The sequence below is a fragment of the Phaenicophaeus curvirostris genome, chromosome 8 (genome assembly GCF_032191515.1).
Source record: "Phaenicophaeus curvirostris isolate KB17595 chromosome 8, BPBGC_Pcur_1.0, whole genome shotgun sequence".
Taxonomy (NCBI): Eukaryota; Metazoa; Chordata; class Aves; order Cuculiformes; family Cuculidae; genus Phaenicophaeus; species Phaenicophaeus curvirostris.
The window spans coordinates 35,513,764-35,531,151 of record NC_091399.1 but is presented as its reverse complement, the minus strand read 5'-3'; the positions used below and the strand labels follow the sequence as shown (position 1 = coordinate 35,531,151).

Below are 17,388 nucleotides of genomic sequence, written 5' to 3'. Positions count from 1 at the left end.
TCTGCTCGCGCTTTGCCAGCAGAGGTCAGAAATGCCGAGAAGCCGCCGCAGATCAGCCCCTCCCGTCACCTCCCGGCGCTCCGGAACTTCCACCCGTGACTCAGGCGGTCGGTGCCGGCTTTGCGCAACCTGCCCTGGGCCGCCCCGCTGCCCGGTGGGTGGAGGAGCTCGGCTGGAGCCCCGGGGCCAGGGACTGGGGCGGGACCCGGCACGGGGAGGGCAGCGGGGGAGGCCGGAGGAACCGGAGGCTTTATTGCCGCCCCCTCAGAGCCTGGGACCGGCCTTGGCACCGGGACGGGGAGCGCTGGGGTTTGTGAGGCAGCGGGGGGAGCCGGGGGAGCCTCGGGGGTTTGGTTTGTGGCGTTTGTGGTTTGGGTTTTGTTTTAATGAAATCAGAGTTTAAACAATTTAATCCAACAGGCCTTGCTGAAACCTCCAGGCCGTGCTGTCCTGTGTCTGTGCCCACAGCTGCTCCGTGGGGTTCCCCGGCTGCCCCGAGCTCCACCTGCCCCGACTGGCTGCGGGACGGTCCCTCAGAGCCCCGCCATCCACCCATGCTGCGCTTCCTCTGGGAGAGCATCTCCTTCCAGATGCTCCTCGTCTTCCTCGTCGTCTTCCTGCTCGTTGCCGACTACATGAAGCGCAGAAAGCCGAAGAACTACCCTCCCGGCCCCTTCGCCCTCCCCTTCGTGGGGCACCTCTACCTGATGGACTACAGCAATCCCCTGAAGATGGTGCAGAAGGTTAACGGGGCAGGGAACGGGATCGAGGGGATTGCAGGGAGGGGGTTAACCCACACCCCGTGGCCCAAGAGGACTCGGGCAGGAGGTTTGCCCTTGGTTGGCAGCAACGTGGATGGAGTTTGCCTGGGGATGAGGAGGGAGACAAGTCTGAAGACTGGGCGAAGGGCATGGCGTGACACCACAGGTGCATTCGTGGCAGTTTGGCATCATAGATCTGACCTGCAATGCCGCGGAAGGGCATTTGGGAAGGGAGTTAAAAGGTGGAAAAACATAGGACTGAAAAATCAAACCTGGAGAGTTTTATTTTATTTAATTACTGTTCAGGAGTTTGGAAAAAGAGGAGAGAAAAAAGGCCGTATGTGGCCACTCTCAGCTTCCCTTATTTTCAGCCATGTCCTCTGCCAGGGCTGGCCCTGTCCCAACAGACACATTCATTGCAAATGAAACCACTTTTATTTATTCCCCCTCACTCTCCCAGTTAGTTGAAAAATATGGGGATATCGTCAGCACGGAGGTGGGCAGCACATCGTTTGTGTTCGTAAGCGGGATGCGGATGATTAAAGAAGTTCTTGTAAACCAAGGGGAAAACTTCATCGATCGGCCTGACATTCCTGTTGACAGGGAGGTCTTCAGCAACATGGGTGAGTTCTCCCTCAGGACGCGTGTCTCAGCTGTCAGGTCAAAGTATTGACCCTGCAGCGGTCCGAGACAGCTGGAGATAGGGCAGAGCCCTGGAGCTTTTTCCCCCCAGTGGAGGGATCCTCCTTGGCTCATGGTGGTGTGTTTCTGCCAGGACTGATCTCCTCCAATGGGCAATTGTGGAAGCAGCACAGGAGGTTCGCCTTGACCACTCTTAGAAACTTTGGCTTGGGGAAGAGGAGCCTGGAGGAGCGCATCCAGGAGGAGTGTGGATACCTCGTGGATGTGTTTATGGATGAGCAGGGTGAGTGCCACGGCTCTCATAAGCTATTTTGAAGGCAGGAACCAGTATGGCTGTATGTGAATCTTTTCACCCATGACTCACTTTATGCTGAAAAATACCTCTCCTGGCAAACAATGCTAGTGCCCTGGCAGCATCCCACCTCCATTTTACAGGTGTTTTGCCCTCAGTTTGAGTGCAGAATGCAGCTAGCTAACACCCAAAGCATTATTCATAGCCTGTCTTTGGCTTACTGCTCTCTTCTAGATCTCTCTGTGTAAACACCAATGTTTCCAATGAATTCAAATGACACCCACTTTTCTGCATACCTTGCTTTCCAAAGCAAACATCTCCATAATCTGAACTAGGACTGAGGGCGGGATGTTTGCTCCATGCTGGAGTTACCCAGCCAAGCTTGTCCAGCTCATGGGGATGGCGAAGCATCCCGAGAGAGTAAAGATATGGGACGATGCCCATCAGAGGCCACTAATTTCACTTGTATTTTTTTAACATTTTATCTCTAATAGCTGTGTTTACTTCTTTTCTGTGAAGACTGGAAGATAACTGATTATTCCTTTTTCCTTCTCCAGGGAATCCTTTCAATCCTCACCTTAAAATCAATAACGCCGTATCAAACATCATCTGCTCAATTGTGTTTGGCAATCGATTTGACTACCATGATGAGAACTTCCAAAAATTGCTTCAGCTATTAGAAGAGACGATGAACCTCCATGCGAGCATCATGAGCCAGGTACAGCCGTCCTGCCACCAGCTTGAATGATGTGCAGTTTTGCAGTGCCCTAGTGGGTTCTCTGGAGTCAAACTCATAGTGTTTTCATCACTAAACTTCAGTGTCATTCCCTATTCCTTTGCACAGGGTAGGTTTGCCTTATTGTCAAGCTTTGCAATGCTCATGTTGCTCTCTTTCACCCAACATCACCTTTCCTGGCCATTGACTGCCAGCTTCCCTGCTGTGATGCTTGGGAACGCACGAGTCACTCCATAATAGGAACACCAATCCCTTATAAGCTCTTCTGGAGCTAAGCTATTTCTGCCAACTCCATTAATTTAGTGAGCATGGCATTGCAGGCTCTTCAAGTTTGATAATAGAAGGGGTTTTCAATCCTTTCTTCAATTTGTCTTTCTTCTTTTCTGTCAAAAGCTGTACAACTCTTTCCCATCTATAGTGAAGTACCTACCTGGATCCCACCAAACCATTTTTAAAAACTGGAGGTATTTGAAAAGTTTCGTGAAAGAGAAGATCGACAAACACAAGGAGGACTGGAATCCCTCAGAAAGCCGGGACTTCATTGACAGCTACCTGCAGGAGGTAGCCAAGGTCAGCAACACAAGGCAAACCCTTCTGCAGCAGAGCTTAGAAATCAGGAGGATGAGAAATGAGCCCAGATTCTCCATCTGAGCTGCCCGTGTGGCCATTTATGAGCTTTGGATGGACATGAGGTTCAGATTATCTGTTAGGATGGAGGTGCAGGGGTCAGCAACCTTCCTTGGGGTTGACTTGGACTAAGCCTGGTGTCAGGGAAGCCCTCACTCTTGATGCAGCACTAACGGACCTTTTTGTGAAGGGCAATGGTGGCAGCATCTTCAAGGAGGAAAACCTTGTGGCGTGTGCACTTGACCTGTTGGTAGCTGGGACTGAGACCACTTCCACAACCATCCGCTGGGCACTGCTGTATATGGCCAAATATCCAGAAATTCAAGGTACAATTAGCGAAAGGTCACTGCTTGTCCTTGTTTTTAGCCCTCACAGCTTGGTGAAATACTTTTCTTTTTAAGAGAGAAAAAATGGGAATCTCCCTGTACTGACACAGAAGAGGTGCAAACAGTGGCAGGTGTCCTAGGCTGGTCCTTGGGGGACCCTCACAGCAACCGCCTCACGTCCCAAGAGGTTTTTTTTCTTGAACCTTGGCTGATCCCAGCTCTTTCCCATCAGCCCGCGTGCAAGCTGAGATTGATGCGGTCATTGGGCAGGCACGGCTGCCAGCTCTGGAGGACAGGGACAAAATGCCCTACACCAATGCCGTCATCCACGAAGTGCAGAGGAAAAGCAACATCATCCCATTCAACGTGCCAAGACTGACGGTGAAGGACACTGACTTGTGTGGCTTCCACATACCAAAGGTAACCCCACTCCCAAGCACCAAGAATTTAGCAAGAGACTCCCAGTTCCTCAGACACATTTCACCAGGCCAGGTCCTTCCTATCCAGAAAGGGGGGCAGAGCCACAGCATCTGCCTCAGTGAGAGTTCGCTCTTATTGAACATGTTTTTTTACCAGCTCATTCTCCAACGTGTTGAACCCTATGCAGTGCTACAGACTAGGAGAAGTCTGGCTAGAAAGCTGCCTGGAGGAGAGGGACCTGGGGGTGTTGGTTGACAGCCGACTGAACGAGCCAGCAGTGGCCCAGGTGGCCAAGAAGGCCAATGGCAGCTTGGCTTGTATCAGAAACGGTGTGACCAGCAGGTCCAGGGAGGTTATTCTCCCTCGGTACTCGGCACTGGTGAGACCACTCCTTGAATCCTGTGTTCAGTTCTGGGCCCCTCACCACAAGAAGGATGTTGAGGCTCTGGAGCGAGTCCAGAGAAGAGCAACAAAGCTGGTGAAGGGGCTGGAGAACAGGCCTTATGAGGAGTGGCTGAGAGAGCTGGGGTTGTTTAGCCTGGAGAAGAGGAGGCTGAGGGGAGACCTCATTGCTCTCTACAACTACCTGAAAGGGGGTTGTAGAGAGGAGGGTGCTGGCCTCTTCTCCCAAGTGACAGGGGACAGGACAAGAGGGAATGGCCTCAAGCTCCGCCAGGGGAGGTTTAGGCTGGACATTAGGAAAAAGTTCTTCACAGAAAGGGTCATTGGGCACTGGAACAGGCTGCCCAGGGAGGTGGTTGATTCACCTTCCCTGGAGGTGTTTAAGGCACGGGTGGACGAGGTGCTAAGGGACATGGTTTAGTATTTGATAGGAATGGTTGGACTCAATGATCCGGTGGGTCTGTTCCAACCTGGTTATTCTATGATTCTATGAATGGCCCAGGACACCATCAAGGCACAGATCCTATCTCACACAGCTCTTACATGAACTTTGGCCCAAGATTACAGCACAGAAAAATGATGCTGATGAAGGAAGAACACAGGTTTATAATCATTGCACCTCCAAACAGACAAGAAGCAGGAAAAACTGGCTGTGTGGGGTGTGTTGGACAAATAACTGTGGCAGAGTTTGACTATGGATGTTCTTTGTGGTGGGGAGACTGGAAGATAAAAATTCCTTTCCTGCTGTCAGTGGCAGAAAGTACAATTTATTTTTATTTTTCTGCTCTTAGGGCACATTTATGCTCACAAACCTGACCTCCCTGATGTTTGACAAGAACGAGTGGGAAACCCCCGACACTTTTAACCCTGGACATTTCCTGAAGGATGGTCAGTTCCATAAAAGCGAGTATTTTCTGCCGTTTTCTATAGGTAAGATCTGTTGGATTTTGGTTCTTCCATGCTGAGGCACTGGGATGGGGCTTTCAGCTGTAGAGTGGAGACAGAGGAAAATAGTGATGGAAGGGGCAGGTGTTGGCTGTACCCTGGCAGGCGCCACTCAGGCAGTACTCACTGCAAAGCACTGCAACCACACTCCGACCCCTTTCTTGTCTCTTCATGTGTATAGAAGAGAGATGAGGACGAATAAAAGACCATAAAAATGCCGGAGACCAGAGAAACGCCTTCACCAAGGCAAGAACATCATTCTCCTCTCACTTCCACATGGCTGAATTCACTAGTGACTTTGCTGTTGCCAGCACAGGGCACCTCAGCCAAGAGCTTCCCTGGGGAGATTGATTTTAGCACCCCTGTTCCTATCACACACCACCTCTAGTAGCTCTCAGCAGTGTAGCTCAAACCAACCCTCTTTCCCAGCATGGATACGTCCAGACCGTAAATGTCAGCACAGCTTGTCCAAGTGGGGGGATGCAATGCCTGTGCATGTGGCTACACACACACCTTTACAAAGTCATGCAGTCTGGGGGGCAGCCCACTGGGGAGCTCAGTTTGGGCTGCAAAACTCATCTGGAAATGAGATAATGCAGCTGGGCCATGGTCCTAAGGGAGGCAGGGTTTTTTTCAGCAGCAAAAGCAAATGGACAGCCAGCACGGGCTGAGGATGCCAATGGGTGGCTGTTTCCACAGGGAAGCGTGCTTGCCTGGGTGAGGTGCTGGCCCGCGCCGAACTCTTCCTCTTCTTCACGGCTCTGCTCCAGAAATTCACCTTCCAGGCACCCCCAAACACCACACTCGGCCTCGAGTTCAAGCTGGGTATCACGGCAGGCCCACTGCCCTACAAGATCTGCGCCGTGCCTCGGTAGGGAAGCCGTGGCCTTCATCCTCACAAGGAAAATCCTTTGGTGGGGTTGCTGAAAACAAGCCCTTGGTGGCTCCCTTAGGCAGTGGTAATGACTGTTGGGCTGCAGGGACAGGCTGGGTGGTTTGTTTGTTTCTTTTAAAGCAATAACAAAATCATTTCTTTTACAAGCAGACCTTGCACTCTGTATCACATGAGAAAGGTGATCAGCCTGGGATCAGCCAGGGCACTTTTACGTTTGCAATATGGCACTGTAAGTGAATGAGGGCTTGGGTTTTTTCCTAATTTTATGATGGATGTTTCACAATGGCAAGGGAATGAGCAACACCTTAGCGATTGCACTGATCAGACGACTGTGGCTGTGTACTGTGGAAGAGCAGCCCTTGTTTTATGACTTTAATACAGGTAGTAATTGCCAGCATTTTTTTATTTTATGATCCTTGAAAAATAATCTGTTAATAAAGACTAACTATAACATCTCATGAGCCAGCAGTGTGCCTAGGTGGCCAAGAAGGCCAATGGCATCTTGGCTTGTATCAGAAACGGCGTGACCAGCAGGTCCAGGGAGGTTATTCTCCCTCTGTACTCGGCACTGGTGAGACCGCTCCTCGAATCCTGTGTTCAGTTCTGGGCCCCTCACCACAAGAAGGATGTTGAGGCTCTGGAGCGAGTCCAGAGAAGAGCAACGAAGCTGGTGAAGGGGCTGGAGAACAGGCCTTATGAGGAGTGGCTGAGAGAGCTGGGGTTGTTTAGCCTGGAGAAGAGGAGGCTGAGGGGAGACCTCATTGCTCTCTACAACTACCTGAAAGGACGTTGTAGAGAGGAGGGTGCTGGCCTCTTCTCCCCAGTGACAGGGGACAGGACAAGAGGGAATGGCCTCAAGCTCCGCCAGGGGAGGTTTAGGCTGGACGTTAGGAAAAAATTCTTTACAGAAAGGGTCATTGGGCACTGGAACAGGCTGCCCAGGGAGGTGGTTGATTCACCTTCCCTGGAGGTGTTTAAGGCACGGGTGGATGAGGTGCTGAGGGATATGGTTTAGTGTTTGATAGGAACGGTTGGACTCGATGATCCAGTGGGTCTCTTCCAACCTGGTTATTCTGTGATTCTGTGATCTCCTTCCCATGCATCGATAAATTCTTACTGAAGGATTTTTGTCATGAAGCAAAAATGAAGACAAAAGTAGGCAATTGCCAGGGCTGGGTGAAACCTTCGGCTGTGCCCCACGTTTCAGGGGTGAGGGTGCAGGGGGCTGCAACATTGCTCTCTGCAACAGCAGATGCAATTCCTACAGAACTGATGAAAATATATAACTCTGACAGTACGAGTAAACTAGGGGAGAAACCATCAAGGCCTGTGCCTGGGTCCTGCTGTCCCACAGCTCTTAGGTGTGCCCACCCCCATGGAGTACTGGGGGTGCTCTCCACTCTGACAGCTCTCTCTATAAAGCATCTATATTTGTAATTACAGAGTTGTGGGTCCTGCCTCCTAAAACAATCTAAATGTTCCCCCATTTACCTGTGCAGCACCAGTGAGCGGCTGGCGTGCCAGGGGGACAGAGGGCAGACCCGTCCTGTGAGCTCCAGCAACATGTGGATGAACAGCTCAGCCTGCTGCACTCAATAGACTAATGAATAATAGGGTCTCTTGGAAAATACCAGCAACAAATTACTACCCTTTTAAATGATCACAGACAAGGTGATACAGTTCCAAGGCTGACGACTGATGGTTAACATCAGTAACAGCTGCACTGTGGGACCCCAGCAAGGCCCCCAAGCAGAGATGGCACAGCACAGCACTAACAACACACACCTCCAGCTCCTGTTCACCTGCTGAGGGAAGTGAGGAGAAAGCAATCTTTTCCTGTTCATTTTCATTTTTCCTGGAGTACATGTTCCAAGTGCATGTTCCTAGAGAAAGCAAATCTTTCCCTGGCCTCTCTTTGAGATTCCTTCATCTCCTGAAGGAATTAAAAGCATCTTTTTTTTTTCATGCAGGCATTAATGCCCAAGTGAATTTTAAATCTATCGGTCTTAACCAGTGTGTTCTTCTCCTCTGAGTGCAGACAGGAGGCTGGAGATGGCCCTGCAGACCTGCCCCAAAAAGGGCAGAAACACCATGTGGCCCCACAGCTGCACATGGTGCCAAGAGCAGCCGTAGCATAGAAGACAAAGTTGATAGCAGGTGAGCATTGCTTCAGGCAAGGCTCCGTCACATACAGGGCTTAGCAGGAAGGCTTTGCCTCCTCTGATTTTCTCTGCCAGGCACAGCCACATGGAGAGAAGTAGTTGGACTGTGATGCTATTTCTGGCACTTCAGGCTTCTGTTTCACAGATCCATAAGGTGGAGACGTTAGAACATGTGGTAGGAACCAAAGGAACCTGTTGATAAAACTGCAGGTTCTTAATAGTGGGATGGGACAGCCCCAGCTCACTGGACATCCTCTCACGCCAGCTGCCCTTCTGACTTACTAAGGAGCTCCTACATCTTCCCTTTGCAGCAGAAACAAGGTCTAGAAAATCAAACTGTCTGTTCTTTCAATTTCCTTCCTTGGGAGAAGCATAAGGGAGGGCTGGGAGTGGGCTGCGTGCCTGGAATCAACTGGAAACAGGAGAGGGAAGCAGTGACGAGTTTCTGTTGTGCACAGCATTACTCCCAGAACACTTCCAATTTGCAGGTGTCATCTGACTTCCCCCCCCCCCACACTCCTTGGCTCAGATTCCCGTTTCCTTTGCCAGGCTGCTGCTATAGCCTAAAGCTTCCTCCCTTTCCTCCTTGGGTCTCCGCTGGGCTAGTTGTATTCTATGTGAAGAACACCTTTCACAGGACTGTCACACAGTATATTTACCCCTCTCCACCAGAGCCATCCCCCATGCACAGCTGACTTCACTTCCTCTTTCTTTGTGCTTGGGGCTGTATTCCCACATTTCTCTTCCAGGGACATCGCTCTCCTAAACATACAAACCTGCTGCTGCAGTGCTTACCTATGAAGGAGCTACCAGAAAAGCTGGAAGCAAATAGGGTGACAAACCCTGGCTCTGCACAGGCCGTCTGCATTTGAACACGGCTTCTTATGAGCAAGCACTGGGAGAGAGCCCCCTGCACACACTACCCCTTGCTCGCTCCTCCTGCGCTCAGGAAGGCAGCAGTGGCTGCTGCTGTGTGTCCCACCACAGCTCACATACAGGCTTGAAAACATCCTGCAGCTTGGCTCGGGCTTCCTGCACAGCTGAGAGCCCCTTCCCTTCCCTCTCCCTCAAATACACACCTGCAGGTTTTGTTCTTCAGTGGGAAAACCAAGCTCTGTAGTAAAAACAGGTCTGAAACGAGGCCCCTGAAAGAAACAAGTGACACCTCCTTGCTGATCTTCACCTTGGAGGGCTCAACAGCTACCTGCTCTGTTCCCAGTTGCAGTTTTGGGTTGAGGTTAGTGCTCAGGGAACAAGAAAGCTGTCAGCAAGACTAACAACTGGGCACATAAATAACCTGCAAAGCAGACCAAAGAAAGCAGTTTTCCAAGTAGTAACAGTGATTTAGGAGAGAGTGCCTGTCCTCTGTGTCCTCTTAGGCAGGGCTGAGGAGAGTGGGCAGAGATGCTATTTTAGTAGCAGTGAGCAGTTACTGAAGTCACTCAACAGCTTATTTGTGGTGGGTTTCAGTCTTTTCACTTCAAAGGATCCCCTGCCCAGTGCTCAGACGCCTGTCAGCAAACTGAATAGAGGCAACCAGCTTTGGGCAGGAGCAGAACTGTAAGCAGGAATGAAGTGGGGAACGGATGTGGAAAGCAGCACAACTCTGATGTGTCATCACTGCAGAAACACATACATAGACACGTTACACACACACACGTCACCCACCCCGTAACATGGCATTTCAGATGTTTAATTACAGCAACACGCAGACCCAGTCCATGTGCTGCCTAGAAACATGGTTGCTGGTATCAGCCAGGGGCAATTGAATGGATTGCTTGGAATAAAGACACCAAAGAATTAATTTTAAAAATCTTTATGTGAATATAAAAGAATTATTTCCAAAGAAAAATAAAACCAAAGTTTAAAAATTAGTGCAATTTTTCAAGTCCTATGCAACACAGTGTTTACATTTGGTTTAAACAGAAGATGTAGACACTGATACAATGAAAACCTTAACTCTAGCTTGACTAGTGCAGGGGGAGGGAAAAAAAGCAAAAACATAAGAAAGTTACTTTACTAGACATTACCAACTCTTAAACAATTATTTTCTACTTCCTAAACTACTTATGGCTACCTAAATAAAACATCAGTATTGCTTATATTACTTATTTCCAAGTAAGTGTATATTGTAGAAAATAGAATACCCATATATATGTTTTAATGAACAAGAAGATCAGTTAGGTGAAATTTTTGTCCAGTGAATATTTCTTCATCCACTGTAATACAGTTGTTGCAAAAGAATCTTCTCAAAACTGCTGCCTGATCCACCTTAAGAACCAACTAGTCCAAAATCTGTATTATTGCTACAAAACAATTCTTTTCCATAGTGGTTAATCTTAAATTAAAAAAAATATTAACAAATGATATGTCAGTCACAATGTATTTTTGTTTCTTTGGATCTCTACTACCCGTTTGATTGGAAACTGGCTAAAGCTACGAATAATGCTGATTAAATCATAGAATATTGCTGAATTTAATCTTGCAATTTGAATCTGTTCCTAACTGTGCTGTCTAGGCATGATATGAATTCATCTTGCAGCAGGGAAAAGCAGCCTCTTTCTTTGCCCTTTCTCAGCAGTGGTGCAAATTATGTCAAAGAACATTGTATTGACCTTGTTCTGCTACTACATGCTGCATACAACTCAGCTGTAACACAATGATGCTAGTAGTAGCTTTTTTTGTTTGACATAAATGAAGTTAATGTTAAAATATTTATTCTAATGATCTTTTCTGCAAACCCAGATGAGCTGAAGTGAATATAACACCAGGGCTTATAATCAAATATTTATTTCTACTGATCGTTCCTTGTTCATGGTACATAACCTAAGTTTAACCAGTTATAAAACAGCCACTCTTAAACAGGTTCTCCATCCCAAAGAAACACTTAAGCTATATTCACAGGCTTAACTGCTAACACTTTGGAAAAGTCCCAAATGAATAAAATTTTGCCTAACACCTGAAAACCCAATTTGTTTTACACAACCCCAATAACCCTATGGGGGACAACCTCACCCTGAAAAACGCTGATCCTTGTCTGTAGTAATCCCTTCTAAATTCTTCCATGGTTAATCAGAAGACAAGTTTCCAATTAAATGACAGGGAGGTGCTTGGTCATTTTTTGGTCCCAGGGTCTGCAGTTTTGAGAAGTGCACATCAATGACATTTGCTCCAAGGTTTTCACTATTCAGCACCGGGTATGATTACTGACACAGCTCAACTACTGTGAGAAGTACAACAAATGCATCAAGCCTACTAACTAGGTGAGTATTTGAAAGACATCCATGAAAGTTTCCATGCCATAAAGAACGAGGGCTAACAGACCCATTCAACACCACCAGTGACAGATTCACATTTCACTAGAACACACCATGTACCAGGCTTTAGGAGTGAAAGCGTCTTGCTAAGACTTAGTCTGCTGTTCCACTGCTCACCACCTCCCACACCATTAGCAGATTAAACAAGCAATTTTATCTTAAAAATACAAACCCCAACACATGACTGCAGCAATAAAAGACCTCAAACCCAAGAGGTAGTCCAAAGCAGCATCGAGTCCTGAAGAACACAACCTGACAGGCAAAACTGTCCAACAGCAGTCTGGCTAGCATATTCTCTGCTCGTACTATACTGCTGGCTTTTACAGAACGCCGTGTGTAGACAGAAGGTTTGAAAGAGGAAATTTCTGCTGACTGCCTAGCTGTACAGCACTGTAAAACTACCACAACTACGAAGAAACACTAAGCATTAAAAATGAATACTTCCCTTTCCTCTAGCATTGCATGCAATGCTCAATAAGGAATTTGGGATGCTGGGGAAGGAAGAAATCAAAGAACAAGCCTTCCTGAGGGGCATGCAAAATAGAAGGCAACTCAAATTTCACAATTCAGAACTTCAATTCTGCAAAGCTGAACCCTGCTCTCAAATCAAAGATGGCCTTAATGAAGACAGACATATGCTTTAATTCACACATATGGCTGAGTTTTATATTAGATCCCAGACCGATAGAGCACCCTCAAATGCTTAGTTTAAGTGTACTCATTTTACTTTAGGGGCTGCTGTGGGTTTACTTTGTTTAACTATGGGTATAACAAATTTGTTCTAGACAGTTTGCAAAGAATGAACCTTAAGAAATTTAGTAAAAATACAGTTTACAACAAAATAAGATATTTGGTAATTAAAGCGACACAAATTTTGTGAAAGATGGCAACTTCCTGCATACAAATTTCTGATATCAATCCCCATTTCATCTTTTTCAATCTAGATACTGCAAAACTATTATAGTTTATTCACTTTTCTCCCTGCCAACAATCTTTGCTGCCAACAAGTGGCAAATCTATCAGTATTTCGTCTGCCTCACACAGTTGCTGCAGAATAACTGAAGTGAAACTATATTTAAAAAAGAGGAAGATTAATTTCCATGCACAGCGTTTTATAAATAGCTGGGAATAAATGGGGTTCCTTCCCACCAAACCCTCCTTTCTGCAAGTAAATGCAGCATACCGATACACCAGACTTTTAATAACTCAAAAGTCTGGGCTATGTTTTATAACAGCTTTTTTTTGCGCCCCCCCCCGGAAAAGAGAGCTTATTTGGCTTTAGTGAATTCAACATCTTAAAACCAGGGTTTCTTTCATGTATATATGCACAAACTTAATCTCTTCTTTTTCAAATAAACTGAGTAATTCTGCTTCTCACTTGCGACAACAAACCAAATCCTGTCTTCTGTTCTATAACAAGTCAACTGGTACTACACTTTTTTTTTTAATATGCAAATATTTTCTTGCCTTTAAAATTGTACTTCATATTCTAAAAAAAAGTATTTTTTAAAACACAGTACCAATCTTTCATATTTATTTTTAGAAGAGCTCAGCAAAAATGCCCAATATTGCCAGTTTCCTGAAGTACATTTTTGCCTGACAGCTTCCCATTACAAAAGTCAACTTTCTAGCCCAAACCCATTAAATAAAGTCTTAAATATATAGTGCCAATTTCTATATTTACAATATATTCTGAAGGCAAATATAAATCTTTTAAGTTGTGCTTAAATAGATACTGCAGTTATTAAATCTGCTTCTACTTGGAAAACTACGTGCTACCTCCTAGACACACCACCAATCGACTTAATCACTTCTTAATAGGTTCCAATGTTGAATTTGCAATTGCCCACGTTCTAACCTCCTCTTTCATCAAATAGTTAAAGCGGAGGCTACAAAACATTTAAGGACACTTAAGCATGTAAGTTTTCTCTATGGTCCTTGTGGTTTAATCAGATGTTGCACCCGGTACTTTAACAGTGAGATTCCTTCTAGTATTGGTGACATGACGTTGCTGAGCTAGGAATGAGCGTCCTGGACCGTCTCTGCAGGCACCGCTATTGCCAACCAGTCTTGCTTCCATACCCAACTTCTGAAGAGATACGCTCTGCAAACAAGTTAAACAATATTTACGCCATAGCGAAACCGGAAGAAAAAAACCCAAACAAACTGCCACCTCTCACACACAAAGCTCACGCTTACTATGCACACAGAATTTTTTACTCTGTTTCCAATATACACTCTTGCTGCCATAGAAGGTATGAAGAAAAAAAAAAAAAAATCATTGACATTCATATAGAAAGTTTTAGCAAAGGAACAACCTTAAAATGAGCTAAGTACGCCATTTAATTTTACTTTCTCTTTTTGATTTCCCATTCTTTCTTTATGAAATAAAGCCCTCTATCAAAACAGCTTCTGTAAAGAAAAGATAGGTTTGCTGTCACAGGGCACCCCCTTCTGAAGGGGGCAGAAGGCCCGATACACAGACTGGACTTCTTTCATAGGGAAGTCTGCTGCCTACCTGGGACCTCAGTTAAAGATGTGGAAAGAAAACTTCCAGCTCTGCTAACGCCCACAGATTATTATCCATTATTGATCTTCCAAGTATTGAAACCTTAACAAGAAACCTGAGTACCATTAAGAGGGACCTCAGGGCCTCGGGACAAATGGTGAAGGGATCGAGTGCACAGATAACGTTCTCTGTTGTTCCTATTATAGGCAACAATGAGGAAAGGAATAGGAAGAGCCAGGAAATAAATACCTGGCTCTGAGCCTGGTGTGAGGAACAAAATTTGGGGTATTTTGACCATGGGTTGGCCTGCGCAACACCAGGCTTCTTGGCAAATGATGGGGGGTACAGCTGTCTCAAAGGGGCAAAAGGATGCTTACCAAGAAGGTGCCGGGGCTCATGAAAAGAGCTTTGAATAAGATGTAAAGGAAAGGGAGATGAAACCTGGCTTGCTGGAAATACGTCTGGAAATAGCACTCCAGTATCTGAGGGATGGTGTGCCAGCAAGGCTCTGTGCTCTGCCACCTCAGAGGAAGCTGGAGGCAGTACTCCAAGCGGCAGCAAGGATGCAAAAGTTATTGAGTTAGAAACGACAGCAAGTATTCCCCTCAGGAGAGCAGCAGGATCAAGAGCCCAGCTGATGTGCATCTACACCCAGGCAAGCAGCATGGGCAGTGAACAGGAGGAACAAAGCTGTTGCGCAGCAAGAAAGCTATGATATAATTGCCATCATGGAAACATGGTGGGATGACTCACATAAGCAGAGTTTTGCCATGGGTCACCCATAGAGCCCTCTATCTCAGTGTTTTGATTGCCTTGAGCTCAATGATAGTGATGATAAGGTTGAGTACCTATGGGTAAAAATCAGCAGAGCGACCAACAAGGCAGATATCATGGTGAGAGTCTGCTATAGACTGCCAGCCAGGAAGAAGAGACTGGGGTTGTTTAGCCTAGAGAGGGGAGAGCTTATCAACTGTCTAAAACTACCTCAAAGGAGGTTGTAGTGAGGTGGGTATTGGTCTCTTTGCTCAAGTAAGAAATGACAGGACAAGAGGAAATGACCTCAAATTGCACCAGGGGAGGTTCAGATTAGATATTAGGAAAAATGTCTTCACTGACAGGGTTATCAGGGACTGGAATGGGCTACCTAGGGAAGTGGCTGAGACACCGTTCCTGGAGGTACTTAAAAGACTGATAGATGAGCTGCTCAGAGATAATAGTTTAGTAGTTGGCAGGTACAGTCGGACTCAATCTCAAAGGTCTTTTTCAACCAAACAGTTCTTTGATTCTATGAAATTCTATTTAAACATTGCTTCATATGAAGATGAACAACTTTCTCCAGCCCTTTTCACAGCAACCTAATGTCAAACATTCTAACAACATTTGCAACACTGCTGCAGAATGAGAAAATGGCCCTAGCTTCATTTCACAAATACTGTGCTAAAGACACTGAACACTTAAAGCAGCAGTCTGGAAACCTTTTGAACCATCGCCTCCCTAAAACATCAACAAGTACTGAACATTCAGGAATTTAGCCTGCTAAATCTAGACAGAAGCTTGTGGAAGCAAACAGTACATTACTAACATCAAAGTCATTGCCCATGTCAAATATTAAATCTCCTGTTCCAAAGCACAGAAGACAAGCAGAAAACTTATAACAAAATAATTTTAGAAAATACTTGATTGTTAAAATAGGGTTTTTTATGCTGCTACCAAAATGTTGATGCTGACACTCCCAAGTATCTCAGTAGGATTGGAAATTCCAGCTAGGACTCACTCAAGTTTGCATTCTGGCTTGAAGTCAGAATCAGCAAGTGGAACAGTGATCTCACTTTAAAATAGAACTCTCAGGATCTGTTCCCTTCCTTAGTTCCCTGATTTTTGACATGAGGCCATGCTAATCTGCAAGTTGGATTTTGCTGCCACAAGTAGCTCAACTACCAGCTTTCCTGCCTAAGCACCAGTTTATAGTGAATCTAAAAAGAAAGAAACAGTTAACTGTCACATTTAGCAAAATGTGGCTTTTCCGATTTCTGAGATAACAAAAAACAATCTTTTGACCTACCTTGTTATACCATGCAGTTACAATGAGCTTTTCTTCATAGTCACGTAACTTAGCAAGTTTGTACTCAGCCTGCAAAGAGACAATAAAGATGACAACCTCAATTAAAACACAGAAATAACCTGCATAAACTTATTGCAGTCCACCGAGTGAAATAAATGAACACAAGCAGCAGAAATGCTTAAATATGCAAAATAACTAGAAGGCTTCAGAAGTGTAAATAAAGATATTTCCATGAACTGCAATGAGAGAAGTTCTAAACTAATTCAAGAAGAGGCTAATCTTTATCCAAGTTCAACTCAGAAACATCCTTGGGGGCATGGGGGGAAATGCATGAAATTCTAGTGCGTAACAGAAAGTCTCTCAATAATTCAGTATTTTTTTCACCTCTAAGTCAAAGTATGTACCCATAGTAATATAAGAACATCCACAGCCACTGAATTGCTATTATATAGGATACTTACCTAGCACATACACATAGAAGAAATCTGAGGCTTCAGCATTTATAGTCAGACTAACTCACCTTTGACTGGGCCAGTTTGACAGCAGGCCAATATTTTCCCTTCACTTTTGCTGGCTGTTTAAGTATCTGACAAAACCCTTCTTGTAGTTTTTGACACCTATGGCAAATTTCAATTCAAGCTAAGCCTTTGCTTTTCTGATTGCACCTCTGTACACTCTAGCAATGCCCATGAAGTTATCAACAGGTATTAGTCTGCTTTTCCATTTCTGGTATGCTTCTCTCAGTTTTGAGCAGACTCAAAAGCTCGCAGTTAAGCTAGGGGAGTCTCTTGTTCCACCTACTTCCCTTACCTTTAAAGGGGGGTGAACTGGTTTTGTGCTTCCAAGGGAGCGTTCTTGAAAAACTCTCAGCATTCACTGGCTCCCTTATCCTCCATGGAAGTTTCCCACGGAATCCCTTTCAACTGTACTTTGAATGAGCTGACGTTTGCTCTTCCAAAGTCTAAAACCTTTGTCTTCGTATTGACTTTCCACATAATGAGCAGGATCCTAAATTCACAATACTCCAGCTAAGGCTATCACTAAACGAGACAATGCAAAGCAGGTTTTCTTGGTTCGTGAGCAGCAAGTCCAGCAGTGCCTCATTCCTGGTCAGCACATCTAACATTCGTTCGAGGAAGCAGTCCTTTATGCATTCCAGGAATTTGATGGATGATATGTAAACTACTGTATTTTCTTCCAACAAATGTCAGAGTAGTTCAAGTCATCCGTAAGAACCAGGTTCTGTTGCGCCAAAGCTTGTTTAAGAGACCTAAATATTGGTTTGTTGGCCT

The 17,388-nt window shown here is 45.7% G+C and overlaps 2 protein-coding genes across 3 annotated transcripts in view; one reads left to right on the top strand and one right to left on the bottom strand.

Moving 5' to 3' along the window:
* Nucleotides 1-362: 362 nt before the first annotated feature.
* LOC138723069 (cytochrome P450 2J2-like) lies at nt 363-6,501 on the top strand. 2 transcript variants are annotated; one of them, XM_069861928.1, is made up of 9 exons: nt 363-743; nt 1,222-1,384; nt 1,537-1,686; nt 2,253-2,413; nt 2,825-3,001; nt 3,249-3,384; nt 3,617-3,804; nt 4,998-5,136; nt 5,333-5,663. In XM_069861928.1, the coding sequence occupies exons 1-9, from the start codon at nt 387-389 to the stop codon at nt 5,341-5,343; spliced, it is 1,482 nt and encodes a 493-aa protein (XP_069718029.1). In that variant the 5' UTR covers nt 363-386; the 3' UTR covers nt 5,344-5,663. The 2 variants fall into 2 exon arrangements, with proteins under 2 accessions (XP_069718029.1, XP_069718030.1); XM_069861929.1 differs by lacking the exon at nt 5,333-5,663 and adding an exon at nt 5,851-6,501 and having other exon boundaries at nt 494-743.
* A 6,694-nt stretch (nt 6,502-13,195) lies between these two features.
* The window catches only part of HOOK1 (hook microtubule tethering protein 1), a 28,058-nt gene continuing 23,865 nt past the window's right edge, over nt 13,196-17,388 (bottom strand). Inside the window, exons 21-22 of the mRNA XM_069861877.1 lie at nt 16,097-16,165; nt 13,196-13,629 (exon numbers count right to left, since the gene is read on the bottom strand). Of these exons, the coding sequence (XP_069717978.1) occupies nt 13,471-13,629; nt 16,097-16,165 (228 nt within the window). The 3' untranslated portion in view covers nt 13,196-13,470. The remainder of the gene's footprint in view (nt 13,630-16,096; nt 16,166-17,388) is intronic.

What these genes read in the sequence shown, in the direction of transcription:
- LOC138723069 (XM_069861928.1), top strand. Translation starts at nt 387, where the DNA reads ATGAAATCAGAGTTTAAACAATTTAATCCAACAGGCCTTGCTGAAACC. An exon ending in CCCTGAAGATGGTGCAGAAG is followed by an intron (nt 744 to 1,221) that starts GTTAACGGGGCA and finishes TCACTCTCCCAG; the next exon opens with TTAGTTGAAAAATATGGGGA. An exon ending in CAAATATCCAGAAATTCAAG is followed by an intron (nt 3,385 to 3,616) that starts GTACAATTAGCG and finishes CTTTCCCATCAG; the next exon opens with CCCGCGTGCAAGCTGAGATT.